This window comes from Vipera berus (assembly GCF_964194415.1).
Source record: "Vipera berus genome assembly, chromosome: Z".
Lineage (NCBI taxonomy): Eukaryota > Metazoa > Chordata > Lepidosauria > Squamata > Viperidae > Vipera > Vipera berus.
In genome coordinates this window covers 44,351,885-44,366,788 of record NC_138205.1, presented here as the reverse complement: position 1 = coordinate 44,366,788, position 14,904 = coordinate 44,351,885, and the positions used below count along the sequence as shown (strand labels likewise).

Genomic DNA, 14,904 nt, shown 5'->3' with positions numbered 1-14,904 from the left:
TCTTTTCCTTTTTTAGGTTGCCGACCCCTGCCCTATACCATTTCAGACAAATGGCTGTCCAGTCTCTTCTTAAAAACTTCCAGTGTTGGAGCATTCACCACTTCTGGAGGCAGGTTGTTCCACTGGTTAGTTGTTCTAACTGTCAGGAAGTTTCTCCTTAGTTCTAGGTTACTTCTCTCCTTGACTAGTTTCCATCCATTGCTTCTTGTCCTGCTTTCAGGTGCTTTGGAGAATAGCTTGCCTCCCCCTTCTTTGTGGCGGCCCCTGAGATATTGGAACACTGCTATCATGTCACCCCTCACCCTTCTCTTCATTAAACTACACATACCCAATTCCAGCAACCGTTTCCTATATGTTTTAGCCTCCAGTCCCCCAATCTTCTTTGTTGATCTTCTCTGTACTCTTTCTAGAGTCTCAACATCTTTTTTACATCGTGGTGACCAAAACTGGATGCAGTATTCCAGGTGTGGTCTTACCAAGGCATTGTAAAGTGGTATTAGTACTTCACGTGATCTTGATTCTATTCCTCTGTTAATGCAGCCTAGCACTGTGTTGGCTTTTTTGGCAGCTGCAGCACACTGCTGGCTCACATTTAAGTGATTGTCCACTAGGACTCCGAGATCCCTCTCACAGTTACTACTATCGAGCAAGGTACCACCTATACTATACCTGTGCATTTGATTTTTCCTGCCTAAATGCAGAACCTTACTTTTTTCACCATTGAATTTCATTTTGTTAGATAGTGCCCAGTGTTCGAGTCTGTCCAGATCCTCCTGTATCTTAAGCCTATCTTCTGGAGTATTGGCTATTCCTGCCAGCTTGGTGTCATCTGCAAATTTGATGAGTTCCCCATCCCCTCATCCAAATCGTTGATGAAGATGTTGAAGAGCACTGGGCCCAGAACAGAGCCCTGGGGCACCCCACTACACACTTCCTTCCATGCAGATGCAGTTCCATTGAGGACCACACGCTGAGTACGGCCTGTCAGCCAGCTACGAATCCATCTGGTGGTGATGCTATCTAAACCACATTTTTCTATCTTATCAAGTAGTAGGTTGTGATCTACTTTATCAAATGCCTTACTGAAATCCAAGTAAATTAAATCTACAGCATTCCTCTGGTCCACTAGTTTTGTCACTTGGTCAAAGAATGCAATAAGGTTTGTCTGGCACGATCTGTTTTTGACAAACCCATGTTGGCTTTTAGTGATAACTTTGTTCGCATCAAGGTGTTCGCTGATTTGTTGTTTGATTATCTTTTCCAGAATCTTCCCAGGTATTGAGGTCAGGCTGATAGGTCTGTAGTTTCCTGGATCTGTTTTTTTCCCTTTTTTGAAGATGGGAACTACATCAGCTCTCTTCCAGTCCTCTGGTAGTTCCCCAGTGCTCCAGGATCTTTGAAAAATATAGTTCAGTGGTTCTGAGATCACGTCTGTCAGTTCCTTGAGAACCTTGGGGTGTAATCCATCTGGTCCTGGTGATTTGAACTTGTCTAGGCTGGACAGGTGCTCACTTACCATTTTCTTGCCTATCTTAACTTGCGTTTCTATTCTGTTTTTAATGGCACTGGTTTTGGTAGGTTGGGCTTTTTTTCCCCTTGTGTAAAGACAGATGCAAAAAATGAGTTAAATAGTTCTGCTTTCTCCCTGTTGCTTGTCACCTTCTTGCCACTTTCCCCCACTAATGGACCAATCATTTCCTTAACTTTTTTCTTGTTTCTTATATGTTGAAAGAAGCATTTTTTGTTATCTTTGACTTTGGTCGCAAGCCTTAGTTCATTTTGAGCCTTAGCTTCCCTCACTTCATCTTTGCAGGCATGGGCTGTTTGCTGATATTCTGCCTTAGTTATGTGCCCCTCTTTCTACTTCCTATACTTGTCCCTTTTATCTTTCAGTTTGTCAGAGAGTTCTTTATGCAGCCATGCTGGTTTCCTTTGAAAGCTGTTATTTTTCTTCTTTGTTGGTATTGTGCTAGACTGGGCCTTTATTATCTCACTTTTCAAAATTTCCCAAGCTTCTTGAGTTGTTTTCCCCTTTAGGATTCTCATCCATGGAATTCTTCCCAAGGTCTCTCTAAGTTTATTGAAATTAGCTCTTTTGAAGTCCAAGACTCTAGTTTGGCTGTATTCTATTGCTTGTGCTTCCATAATGTTGAATTCCAATATTGCATGATCACTTCCCCCCAAGGTTCCTGTGGCTTTGACACTTTCTATCATTTCATCTACTTTTTGGGAGAGAAAGTTGTCTGCTAGGTTTGTCAGGAATGTTAGATCTTCCACTTGGTGCAGAATTTGTCTCCCAGTTGATATCAGGGTAATTAAAGTCCCCCATTACTATTGTGATGTGCTTCTTACATACCTTAGTTAGCTGACTAGCAAAAAGTTCATCTATTTCCTCTGTTTGGTTGGGCGGCCTATAGTATACACCTATGGCAATGTCATTTTTTCCTCCTTTTATATTGACCCAAATACATTCAGGTTTACACTTTTCATCTTTGTTGTGCTCTATTTCTGTAGAGATAAAGTTATTTCTTATATAGAGAGCAACTCCACCTCCTCTTTTGTTTAGTCTGTTTCTTTTAAATAATTTAAATCCCTCTAGCTGTGTGTTCCATTTGTGGGTTTCGTCCCACCATGTTTCTGTAATGGCAACAATATCATATCCGCCCTCATTTACCTGAATTTCTAGTTCACCCTGCTTACTGTTCATACTCTGCGCATTGGTGTACAGACATTTGAGTCCTTTATGACTGACCCTGTGTTTACTTGCTACATAACGTGTGGTGCCTAAGTTCCCCTATCTTCTTAGATTGCTGGGGACAGTGATGTTCTGTATCAATTAACTCACTGTCCCCGTGTTAAATATTCCTTCAGAAAAGCTGTGAATTTATTGCTAAGTAACTCAGTCCCTTTCTTGGATGGATGCAGACCATCTCTTTTGTACATTTTTTCATTGGACCAGCTACAGACATCGTGACTAATATAACCAAAGCCTTCTCCTTTACACCACTCCTTTAGCCACATATTAAATTCTGCTATATGCTGGCCTTTTCCATTTTGCTCCTTATACACTGGTAAGTTTAGTTTAGTTTAGTTTAGTTTTATTTGATTTCTATACCGCCCTTCTCCCTAGGGACTCAGGGCGGTTCACAGGGCATATATAAATAACAATACAAAAGTTAAAAGGAAATTAAACCAGTGCCCGATTAAAAACCACAATAATAAATACTAAAAATCAATTTAAAAACCCATATTCCCCCATCAGGCCAGACCAGCTAATTCAAATAAGTGGGTCTTCAACCCGCGACGGAAGGATCGGAGGTCTGATGCCATCCGGAGCTCAACCGGCAGTTGGTTCCATAATGCCGGAGCGCCCACAGAGAAGGCCCTCCCCCTGGGGGCCACCAGTCGACATTCCCTGACCGGAGGCACCCTGAGGAGGCCCTCTCTGTGGGCACGTACTGGGCGGAGGGAAGTTGACGCCGGCAGCAGGTGGTCCCCGAGGTAACCCGGACCCATGCCATGTAAGGACTTAAAGATCATGACTAGGACCTTGAACCTCACCCGGAAGACAACTGGTAGCCAATGCAGCTCGCGGAGCAAAGGTGTAACATGGGAGTACCGGGAAACTCCCAGAACAACTCTCGCGGCCGCATTCTGTACCAGTTGGAGCCTCCGAGTGGTCTTCAAGGGAAGCCCCATGTAGAGAGCGTTACAGTAGTCAAGGCGAGAGGTCACGAGCGCATGAGTGACCGTACACAGAGCATCCCGGTCCAGATAGGGCCGCAACTGGCGCACCAGGCGAACCTGGGCGAAAGCCCCCCTAGTCACGGCCACTATGTGGTCTTCCAGAGTAAGCCATGAATCTAGGAGGACTCCCAAGTTGCGCGCCCTATCCACGGGGGGGTAAAAGCTCACCCCCCCATAGAAAAAGATGGAACATTTTGAATGTCCCGGGATGCCGGAATGTACAGCCACTCAGTCTTGTCAGGGTTGAGTTGAAGTCTGTTCCTCCCCATCCAGACCCGAACCGCCTCCAGGCAACGAGACATCACAGCGAGGGCATCACTGGGCTGGTTTGGGGTAGAAAAGAAAAGTTGGGTATCATCGGCGTATTGATGATACCCAACTCCAAAACCACGAATGATCTCACCCAGCGGTTTCATATAGATGTTGAACAGGAGAGGCGAGAGAACCGACCCCTGAGGAACTCCACAAACGAGAGACCTAGGGGCCGATCTCTGCCCCCCTGCCAAGACCTCTGAAAAAGTGATCCTACAGCCTATTCTGCTGAGTTCCTGCCCCAAGCTCTGGAAATCATTCTGCACAGAGAGTACATCATTTTGGGACAGATCATTAGTGCCAAGATGTACAATGGCATCCACATCACAGTCTTTGCTGGCATTGTTGACTATTTTGAAAATACGCTTCTTGTCCCTACTGGCAGTAGCACCTGGAAGACACCTGACCTCTTTTGAAACCTCTGTATCCTTTCCTAAATTAACATCCCTTATAATTGAGTCACCAACCAGAAGGTGGCTTCTCTTTTTGGGTACCTTTCTTTTCTTGCATGACTTTTCTTGGATCATTTGCTTAAATGTCTGATTAGATTTCTGTGTTGTAACGGTTGCTGTTACTGAAGCCAGACTTACTGTCTCCAGGCAGATAATTAGGTTTTGGGCGGGAAACTGTTACTTCAACTCTATTGGTCGCCACCTAGAGGCTAAAAGTATAAGTAGCTGCACAGCAGCCATTAGGGCTGCTTCTGTTCTCAGTTGTTAAACTTGTTTGCTGTTTCAACACTTCCTCTCGCTTAATGCCTAAAGAACCGGAGATATAACATGACCCATCACAAGATTCTCACTTGACACACATCTGAAGCCCTTATAAACAGAACACTGACATTGACATCCCCTAAACTCATCCCCTAAGCTCATTGACATCTCCTAAACTGAAGATGTTACCTAGCCTGGTAACAAAATGTTTGGAAACCAAGCAACAAGCTTGGAGAACAAACCACCCTCATATGCTGTAATGTTTGAGATAGATCCCATTAATTGTGTTTCTTCAATCTTGCATACTATGCTGTTTTTATTTGTGATCTGTAATCTCTGCAAAACCAATTTTCCAATATTTTAAAACATTTTATTGAAAAAATAATAACTCAGAAAAATATCAATAGATTATATATAAAATTTTATTAGACTAAATATTTGACCAAGACTATAACTGTATTATTTGTACTAAAAAGTTAATAAAAGTGATAATACCATAATTTTGGGGGGTTAGGGTTAATCTGTTTTTTGGAGGTAGGAGGAAAATAAATTCAACTTTTATGGCATGAGGAGGGAAGCACTCCTCGTGTACACCCTGCTGTCCTTCACTGGGCCTGTTCTGGAGCAGATCAGCTGGGAAAAGATTGCCTGCTAGCGGTCTCAAGGGAAAGGTCTTCCATTAATGAGCCTGGCTGCTGCCATGAACCTCAAACCGTGAGGTTGTGCAGGACTTTGTGAATTGTGAGCCTGTAGTATAATGGAGTTTAAATTTTTACTATTTCGGGTAACAAAATTTTTTGTGAAGACTTTTTAAGGTGTGTGGTGATGAATAATAAGCATATACATGCATATGTGCATGCACACATACACCTGAGAGGGAACATTTATTATTTATTTTATTAGATTTATATACCGCCCTTTCCCGAAGGACTCAGGGCGGTTTACAGGGTATTTAAAACAAGAAATACAAAAGTTAAAAACAATTTAAAAAATTACATCAATCCCTGAAAAAAAAGTAAAACCCCCAATTAAAATTAAAATTAAAATTCTCAGCCTGGGCCAGAGAGCTCGAAGAACCAGGTCTTCAGGTCCCAGCGGAATGAACGGAGGTCGGGGGCAGTCCTGAGCTCCACGGGCAGCTGGTTCCAGAGGGCAGGCGCACCCACTGAGAAGGCTCTCCCCCTGGGTGTTATCCGCCGGCAATCTTTTACCGGCGGCACCCTGAGCAGACCCTCCCTGTGGGAGCGCACTGGATGAAGGGAACCTGATGCTGGCAGCAGGTGTTCCCTCAGATATCCCGGACCCAAGCCATTTAGGGCTTTATAGGTCATCACCAGCACCTTGAATCTCACCCGGAGGGCAACCGGGAGCCAATGCAGCTCGTGGAGTAGAGGTGTTACATGGGAGTATCGGGAAACCCCCATCACAACTCGCGCAGCCGCATTCTGCACCAGCTGAAGCCTCCGAGTGGTCCTCAAGGGCAGCCCCATGTAGAGAGCATTGCAGTAGTCTAAACGGGAGGTCACGAGCGCATGAGTGACTGTGCGTAGGGCATCTTGGTCCAGGTAGGGTCGCAACTGGCGTACCAGGCAAACCTGGGCAAAAGCCCCCCTGGTCACGGCTCCTATATGGTCTTCAAAATTGAGCCGGGAGTCAAGGAGGACGCCCAAGTTGCGAGCCCTATCAACGAGGGGTAACATCTCACCCCCCATCGTTAAAGGTGGAATGGTCTGGTTAACCCGAGATGCCAATATGCACAGCCACTCAGTCTTGGCAGGATTGAGACGAAACCTGTTTCTCCCCATCCAGACCTGGACCACCTCCAGGCAACGGGACATCACGGCGAGGGCATCGCTGGGTTGGTTCGGGGTAGAAAGAAAAAGTTGGGTATCATCAGCGTACTGATGATACCCCACCACGAAACCACAAATGATCTCACCCAGTGGCTTCATGTAGATGTTGAACAGGAGGAGCGAGAGAACTGACCCCTGAGGAACTCCACAAACCGAGAGGCCTTGGGGTGGACCTCTGCCCTCCCGTCAACACCGACTGTGAGCGGCCCAGGAGATAGGAGAACCACCGTAAAACGGTGCCTCCCACTCCCAACCCCCTGAGACGCCGCAGTAGGATACCATGGTCAATGGTATCAAAAGCCGCTGAGAGATCTAATAGGACTAGGACAGAGGAACAACCCGTCCCGAGTCCGCCAGAGATCATTCACCAGCGCGACCAATACCGTCTCTGTGCTGTGTCCGGGCCTGAAACCCGATTGGTATGGGTCCAGATAATCAGTTTCCTCCAGGAACAGAGGAAGCTGATGCGCCACCACACTCTCAACAACCTTCGCCAAAAAGCGAAGGTTGGAGACTGGATGATAATTATTTAAAACAGCCGGGTCCAGGACAGGCTTTTTGAGGAGGGGTCTCATCACCGCCTCCTTCAAGGCGGCGGGGAAGACACCCTCCTTCAAAGAAGCAGTTATTACTGCCTGGAACCAGCCTCGTGTCTCCTCCCGGGCCGCGTAAAGCAGCCAGGAGGGGCACGGATCCAACAAACAGGTGGTGGAGCTCAGCCTCCCCATGATCCTGTCCACATCATCAGGGGAAACAGGATCTAACTCAGTCCAGATAACATGCTCAAGACCGATTCCTCCACGTCAGACTCCGCCCAGTCAGAGTCCAGACCGGCCTGGATCTGAGCAATTTTGTCCGTCAGATGATGACTAAACTCCTCTGCCCGTCCCTGTAAGGGATCCTCCCTCACCTCCTGGTTAAGGAGGGAGCAAGTCACCCTAAACAGGGCAGCCGGGCGATTATCTGCGGACGCGATGACGGCAGCGAAGTAATTAGACTTTGCCATCCTCATCGCTGCAAGATAAGACCTGATAAAGGTTCTTAACTGCAATCGGTCAGATTCGGATCGGCTGGACTAGATTTGGAACTAGTTTAGTCTATAAATTAGTGCTGACTCTTAAGCTAATTTTGCTGGAATTTGATAAGATTTATGATTTTATATAATTAACTTCTGGCAAGAAGCTTCATGCATAATTCAATTTTACATACAGATTATAATATATAAGCAGTACAGGTACTCACTTCCAAACATGGAATTGAGGAGAAGGTGCCTGCAGGATAGATTGTGACAGAAGTAACATACAAATAATTACACCAACATAATAAGGACTCGATTTAAAATGCGATTCATTATCCATTTCTGAAATATCTTATATTGTAAAATGAGAAGATGGGGCAATATGTTTATGGTTTAGATTTAATAATATGTTTAAGGACATTACTTTTATATTAAAATCATATACAGATAGTCCTCCACTTACAATCATACTTGGAACTGACTATTTGCTAAGCAACGGGGTTGTTAAATATGTTTTGCCCAATTTTATGGTCTTTGCTGCAGTCATTAAATAAATCACATGATCATTAAGCAAATCCAGTCTGAATGTACTGTATGTGCAAGGATTGGTCATAAGTCACTTTTTTCAGCAGTTCGCAGTTTCAAATGGTTATTAAATGGTCATAGATTCAAGACTACCTGTCTGATTACAACTTTCATTTTGAATAATTAGGCTGCTACATTTGTGCATGATTTTTTTCTAGCTGCAAACATACTCTGATTTAGACGAATTGCTTAAAAATGGCTTTCTTAGATAGAAGATCAATTGCAAATAGAACCACATATAGCGCAGGGAGGGCTGAGGAAACATCAGGATGCACAGATCCACTAACAGTGCATCCACTTCGTTGAATGGATATTCCACTTATGTCTTCAAGTAATATTCCAGTTATATCCCATTCCTCTTCAGGTAATTGCTGGACTTCTACAGTAAAATTCTGTTTTCCATTCCAGAATGGAATGGAATCTAGGATTCTTCCAACCTTTGGAAACAAGAAACAATTAAAATAGAATTTGCAGAACTTGATTAGTAACAACCACATGTGGAAATCAATTGAGGTCAATATAAAATGCAGCATATATATGGCATTATATTAGTGGTAAGTTTCAAATTTGCAATGCTATAACCTTGTAATTGCCCCAGTCTTATTAGAAGTGATGCAGTTCTGCTTTAAGCATCCTGAAAATGTTCTAAGCATGAAACACCAGTGTGATAACATTAAAACAATCTATTTGAATCTCAAAATGTTTGGATTTGAAACAGTTTGCACACCAATAAATTGTATCAGTTGTAGCCAAAGTATATACAGGTAGTCCATTTACAACCATGTTTAGGAATCCTTTAAAGTTACAGCAGCACTGGGAAAAAATGACTTAGGACTGGTCCTTGTATTTGTAACATTGCTACAGTCATGTGATCATAGATTAAATGCTTGGCATCCATCATGTATTTAACAATGTTTGCAGTGTGCTGGAGTGTTCATCATTTGCAATTTTTCCCTGCTGGGGGAAGCCGGATTCCCTTAACTACTGCAGTGATTCACTTAACATCCATGGCAAAAGTGGTGCTAAAATTGGTCATAAAATTGGATAACAAAATTGATAGTAAAAGGTGACCATAAAATTGAAAAATCACTTAGTAACTGCCCTAGTTAATAACAGAAACTGGTACCAATTGCGGCCATAAACTGAGGACTACCTGTACTGTATGACTCAATGTTTTATTAGTATAAAAATATAATAGAAACCCAAAGTTCACTGAGCATTGCTGTTAGTCTACAATAAATAAGCAGAAGATATAGCCTTGTACATATACTCTTAGTTCAGCTAGAGGAAACGTGTAATATCTTAATGCCTCAGAGAAAAATGAGTGTTAATTAAAGCAAATTATTTTTGCTTTAGAAGTTCTCTTACCAGGTTCAGTTGCTGGGACACAATCTTTTTTTCCATAGATTCTACCAATAGCATTATCTGGAACTCTGTCAGTTCTGGATTTTATAGAAAATAAATTGAGAAAATAGGTGTATTCTAAAAAAATGTAACATCAGAAATAACTGCCCAAAGTTTTTGTAGTAGTAATTGTATATTCTCAATTGGAAGAAATGATTTAGATTAATTTGAAATTAATAACTCTTGCATTATGTATACCAAATTCTAAACTGGAATGTGTTACCAGTATAAATATATGAAACTTGATTAACTATACTAAACCACACAGCAGTTCTGATACCTTTCAGTTTGCCTTTCAGTGGTCAGTTACATCAATGTCATATGAAGCCAGGTTCCTATGTTTCTAGCTTAATATTGTGTGTGAATTCAGCCATTGTGAATTCCAAAGTGAAAAACCATTTAATAAATTCTAAGTTATCAACAAAGTTTATTGGCCCTTAACCAAGGTTTATTTAATCATGGCTTATTGAATAAGCCATAGCTGCTTTCCTACAGTATGTATGGGTGGACTCCACCCATATCTAAATTTGCATTCCCTGGTATACTCTGAATGTTTTGTTGTTCACTTTAATCCTAGATACAATACAAATGTAACATTTGCTTATAATAAAGATTACCCATTAAGAAACCTTTCGGGTTTCTTCATGCTATGTATAAGCAGTGTCTGCCCATCCAATGACGGACCTATGAAAATGTATAGATGGTCGTTGTTTAGAAATTGCTTCATTTAGCAACCACAGTTACAATGGTGATAAAAAAGTAACTTTTTGACTAATCCTCACACTTACAATCTTTGCAGGTCTATAAAGCAAATGGAAACTGAAGTAAGATTATAAGCACAGTAGAGGTTTCATTAGCAACTGCTTCACTTAATTACTGAATTGATGGTACTAATTAGGGTCACTAAACAATGGCTCCTGTTGCTTCAATACACTTCAGCAGATTCTGGCATACCTATGCATTTCCAGATGAAGATATTCAACCTGTTTGGGACATAACACTCTGTAGGGTTTATTTAAAACAAGGCCAGTGATATTGGAAATCTCTTTTCCCCACTCCCCCTGTCCACACTCATGCATGGTGGCTCTAGCTCTGATTGGGTTATGGTGCAATTGTTTTTCTAAGATTTTTCTTCTGTTTTGGATGAAAACAGTAGTAGCTTATCAGCCTCTGCAAAGTTGGGTAGGGTCCTGGTCCTGGAAGTGGTAGCCAAATAAGTAATTGATTATCTGACCAGTTAATAAGTTTTATTTGTAGTCACTTAAACAACAGATAGGTATTTGTACAAAAATACTTACAAATTTTTATTTAATTATATTTCGTATTTAACTGCCTGTCTCCCTCAGAGAGGGAGAGGGAGAAGGAGAATTTTGTAAAGATGTGTTTGTCTCCCAATTTTATTTGCTCTTAGACTGAAAGTTAGTGAATTATTAATGACCATTGTAATTGAAAGAGACTATTTTTACCATCAAGACCCTGAAGAAAATAGAGAGTAGCCTCAACAAGTTCAGTGACAATTGCTCCTTTGACATCTTGCAAGTTCTCCATCAGATCCTTAAACTCTGGTTTGTCCATGTTCAGTCTGAATTGTTCAGGGTCCTCAAGAACCTGTTCTAGCTAGAAGTTTGAATTGGAGAAATAGGCAGGAAAATAATATTTTACAAATGGATTTTTATATGGATTGGTTAGTGTAATGTAAGAATTGAACCTGAATACTGCTGTCCATTGGGAATTTAAATGATTTTTTAACAAATAAGGTAAAGCTTAAGAACCATAGGGGGAAATGCTTTTTTAATTTATGATAGTAAAAACATAAATCATTCTGTGACTTTTGGTAATTGACAGACTGGCAGCCCCACAGTGCAACTTTCTCTTTCCTGCCTGCCAGATCCTCTTGACCTTCCCGCAGATGCTCTTTTGAAAGAAACAGTAATATGTATAGCTGATACCTGAGAGTTGGAAAATCTGGTAGTTGTTTAGGTCTCAGAATCCAATACTCCAAAAAATGAAGTAAAATTTTATTGCAAGAATGAATGCAGCCTTTTAAGGTAACCATATTAGGAGAGACATGCATGCTAATACTACTTTTATCATAAGATTATAGTAACAGAAATAATATTATAATTCATGACTTTGTTTTTCTAGTGTGGTCTAGTCTACCTTGAAGAATTGGCATCAGTCTTGCAAATATTTCCTTCTCTTTTATCTTCGTGAGAACTCAAAACTCTTGTCTGAGACACTTACTCAGGTTACAGTTGTGTCCTAGACTCAGATTTCTTTGATCTAATGGTTGTCTTGGTTGTGGCTCTTCTTCCTGTTCCTCAAGATTATTTTTTCTTCCCATTATAGGGCCTTTGGAAAAATTCACCTTGTGAGCTAATTCTGCCCATTTCTGGATTGGGAGGCCTTGGTCACTTATGCCTTAGTCACCCCCAAAGTGCATTACTGCAAGACAGTCCACATGGGGGTACACTTGAAGGCCATCTAGAAATAGGAACTGGTCCAGAATGCAATGCCACACACAGTTCTGGGTGCCCTATGGTTCACCCAAGTTACACCACTGCTGCATGAGCTTCAGTAACTCTTAATTATTCCTGTGTGCAATTCAAGGTGCTGGTTACTACTTTTAAAGGTCACCACGGCTCAGGACCAAGATACACACAGGTCTGTTTCTCTCCAGGAGATAGGTTGGGGAGCTCCAAGTCCCCTTATGGGACATTGGAGCCATGTCTTCTCTAGTCACCACACCCTTTGGCACCCACCTCAGATGCCTGAAATTTGGTTTCCCCCAAGCATTGAACTAGATTGGCTAATGGATTGTTTGATCTGGTGCATGGAAGGCAGGATGGTTTTGTTTTTATTCTTGTTTTAACTGTGTCAGCTGCCTGGGATCATTATATGAGACATATAAATTCTAAGTAAATAAGTAAAAGAATTTTGGACCTCTGTTATTAAAACATAATTGCTAACTAGAAGACAAATAGGGAAGTCTAATGAGAGAGTTCTGTTCTGTACCAGCCTGCTACTGGCCCTGCAGAAAAGGCAGGGTCAACCCCTTTACAAACGGCAAGAGGCTGGAATTACGCCTGCCAAATTTATAGCTACAAAAACAAACAAGACACAAACCAAGAAACAGGAGCTTTAAGAAACATGAACCATCCGAGCGGTTGCCTTCAGCAAACCAGCCCTCCCAGACATTCCCCTTATATAGAGTTCAGGGCGTGGCTTCTCTCTGCCTCCTTCCGAGAAGCCCCATTGCCTTCCTCTATTTACTCCTAATTGACTGCCTCCTGCGTCGGGCGTCCTTGAACAGGGCCAGCTGTGGGTCATCTTCATCCACACTGTCAGGCTCACACAGCTGGGTCTCCGTGGTGACCAAGTGGGAGGAGCCTGGCTGAGGGCTATCATCAGCAAGATCTTCAACCCCCTCAGCAAGGTCTTCAACACCCCCCTCCTCCTCTGAGTCGTCCGACCCAACTGCCGAACCCACAGGCTGACCCTGAATCACAATAAGTTCAGCTATTGACTTCTTCAATGAGAAGTTTTCAAAGAGGTCAGCAATTGTATAATGATATACTCCTGTACAGGTCACATACAACTGCTACATGTTATGTAGAACTGTGAGAAGCAAAGGAAATGAACCACAGTATTAACAGAAACTTCTTTACCTGGAGCTCCAGTCCTTCCAAAAGGTCAATTTTCTTCATTAGAACCACAAAGCTACTTAGAAATTTGCCACGCAGTTTTGAAGACATTAAAGAAAATGGTTCATATTCTTTCTCAACTTCCCTTTGAAGGTTTTTCCTATTGTCTACCCAAACAGAGACAAAAGTGTTAAAATCAGTGTTTGCTGTTCTTATCTTGCCTAATGCCAGAAGAAAAAAATGTGGGTAAAATAGAAGGAAAAGGAGAATTGTTATATGCTTTGCCTTAAGTTGTATATGAAAAAAGGCAGGATAAAAAAATCCAAAAAATAAAAATTTGGATATTATCCTATTTTAACTAAGCACCAGTAATAAATATTCCCAGCATATACCATAGTATCATTGCAGAGCCTTTAAAATTCTGTATTTTTTACAATTTGGTCTCTGAATTAATCATTCTAAATAGATAGATAGATAGATAGATAGATAGATAGATAGATAGATAGATAGATAGATAGATATCTGTGATCTTTCTTCCCTTTTCTTTAGGCCCCCTCCCCAGCATCAGGATGGCAAGCTTGACTATAAAGGCTGTGCTATGAAAGAGCTGAAGGCGTGTTTGAGAGAGAGAAGGAGAGAAGAGGAAAGGAGGTGTATGTTTGTTTGTAAAAATAAAGCAGCCTAAAAAGAATGTTTTTCTCTAGCAGTACTCACAAGGAGTAGTAGTTGGAGTAGCAGTAGTAGAGTAGCAGTAACTATGCAGAAGAGTGGGTAATAACTATGCAAGCGGTTGTGTGTTTTGAGTATGCAAGGGGTTGTGTGTTTTGTCTAAAGACCTGTGTTGCTAGATCTTTTGTGAACCTGACAATATTATCTAAAATGTTGACTTAATTTTGGTGAACACTCATAAAACATTATATAATTTCTGCTCATATAGTGTGACTCTTTCTTGATTTTTGCTCATTCTCCAAACAGACAATATCTCACTGAGGAATTGAAGACCCATGGGAGGAAAATGGATATGCGGTAAATTATTTTGATTATTTTATGATTCTATACACTGAATGATCCTTTGTAAACAAAATGGATAGGCCTAACCTATTGTTAGAAGACTACATTCCCCACTTCAAATGAAATTATAGATTTCAATCAACCTCTACAAAAGAGACATATTGGGGATGAGAATCCTCTTTTCCAGTTCTAGTAAGGGGGAAAATGCAAAATACGTAGTAGTAACATTTATTTTAATCACATTTGTATGGAAGCACTTTTTTCCTTGTGAACATCATAAGCATATTTCTGATTTCATGTTTTGTATTAAGATAGAGAACCAATAAAAGAATTGGGGAGTAGATTAGATTAGTTTAGAGTAGAGTAGAATAGAATAGAGAAGAATAGAACTTTATTGCCACTTTGAATGTACACTAATTGGCATGCATTATTTATTTATTTTTATTTTTATTTTAATTCCATTTATATCCCGCCCTTCTCCGAAGACTCAGGGCGGCTTACAAGCTTAGCAGTTAAAACGAAATTTTGTTGCATACAGCTCTTAAAGGGTCACCACCTCCGATATTCGCTACATAAATATGACAAAAATAAATAAATACAAAATTATGCATACACCC

The 14,904-nt window shown here is 41.4% G+C and overlaps 1 protein-coding gene across 1 annotated transcript; it reads right to left on the bottom strand.

Annotated features, from left to right (window-relative positions):
* Positions 1-5,176: 5,176 nt before the first annotated feature.
* On the bottom strand, positions 5,177-13,470 carry LOC308677401 (uncharacterized protein). Its single transcript, XM_081343734.1, has 4 exons — positions 13,301-13,470; positions 11,099-11,249; positions 9,597-9,670; positions 5,177-7,896 (listed from the first exon to the last, which is right to left on the bottom strand). Exons 1-4 carry the CDS (start codon positions 13,385-13,387, stop codon positions 7,864-7,866), a joined length of 345 nt encoding a protein of 114 aa, XP_081199860.1. The 5' UTR covers positions 13,388-13,470; the 3' UTR covers positions 5,177-7,863.
* Positions 13,471-14,904: the final 1,434 nt, after the last annotated feature.

Excerpts from the sequence above, each read along its gene's own strand:
- LOC308677401 (XM_081343734.1), bottom strand. The coding sequence starts at position 13,387 with ATGTCTTCAAAACTGCGTGGCAAATTTCTAAGTAGCTTTGTGGTTCTA. Across the intron at positions 11,250-13,300 it reads TGGAAGGACTGGAGCTCCAG|CTAGAACAGGTTCTTGAGGA; the intron begins GTAAAGAAGTTT and ends TCAAACTTCTAG. Across the intron at positions 9,671-11,098 it reads TTTTCTTCAGGGTCTTGATG|AACTGACAGAGTTCCAGATA; the intron begins GTAAAAATAGTC and ends TATAAAATCCAG.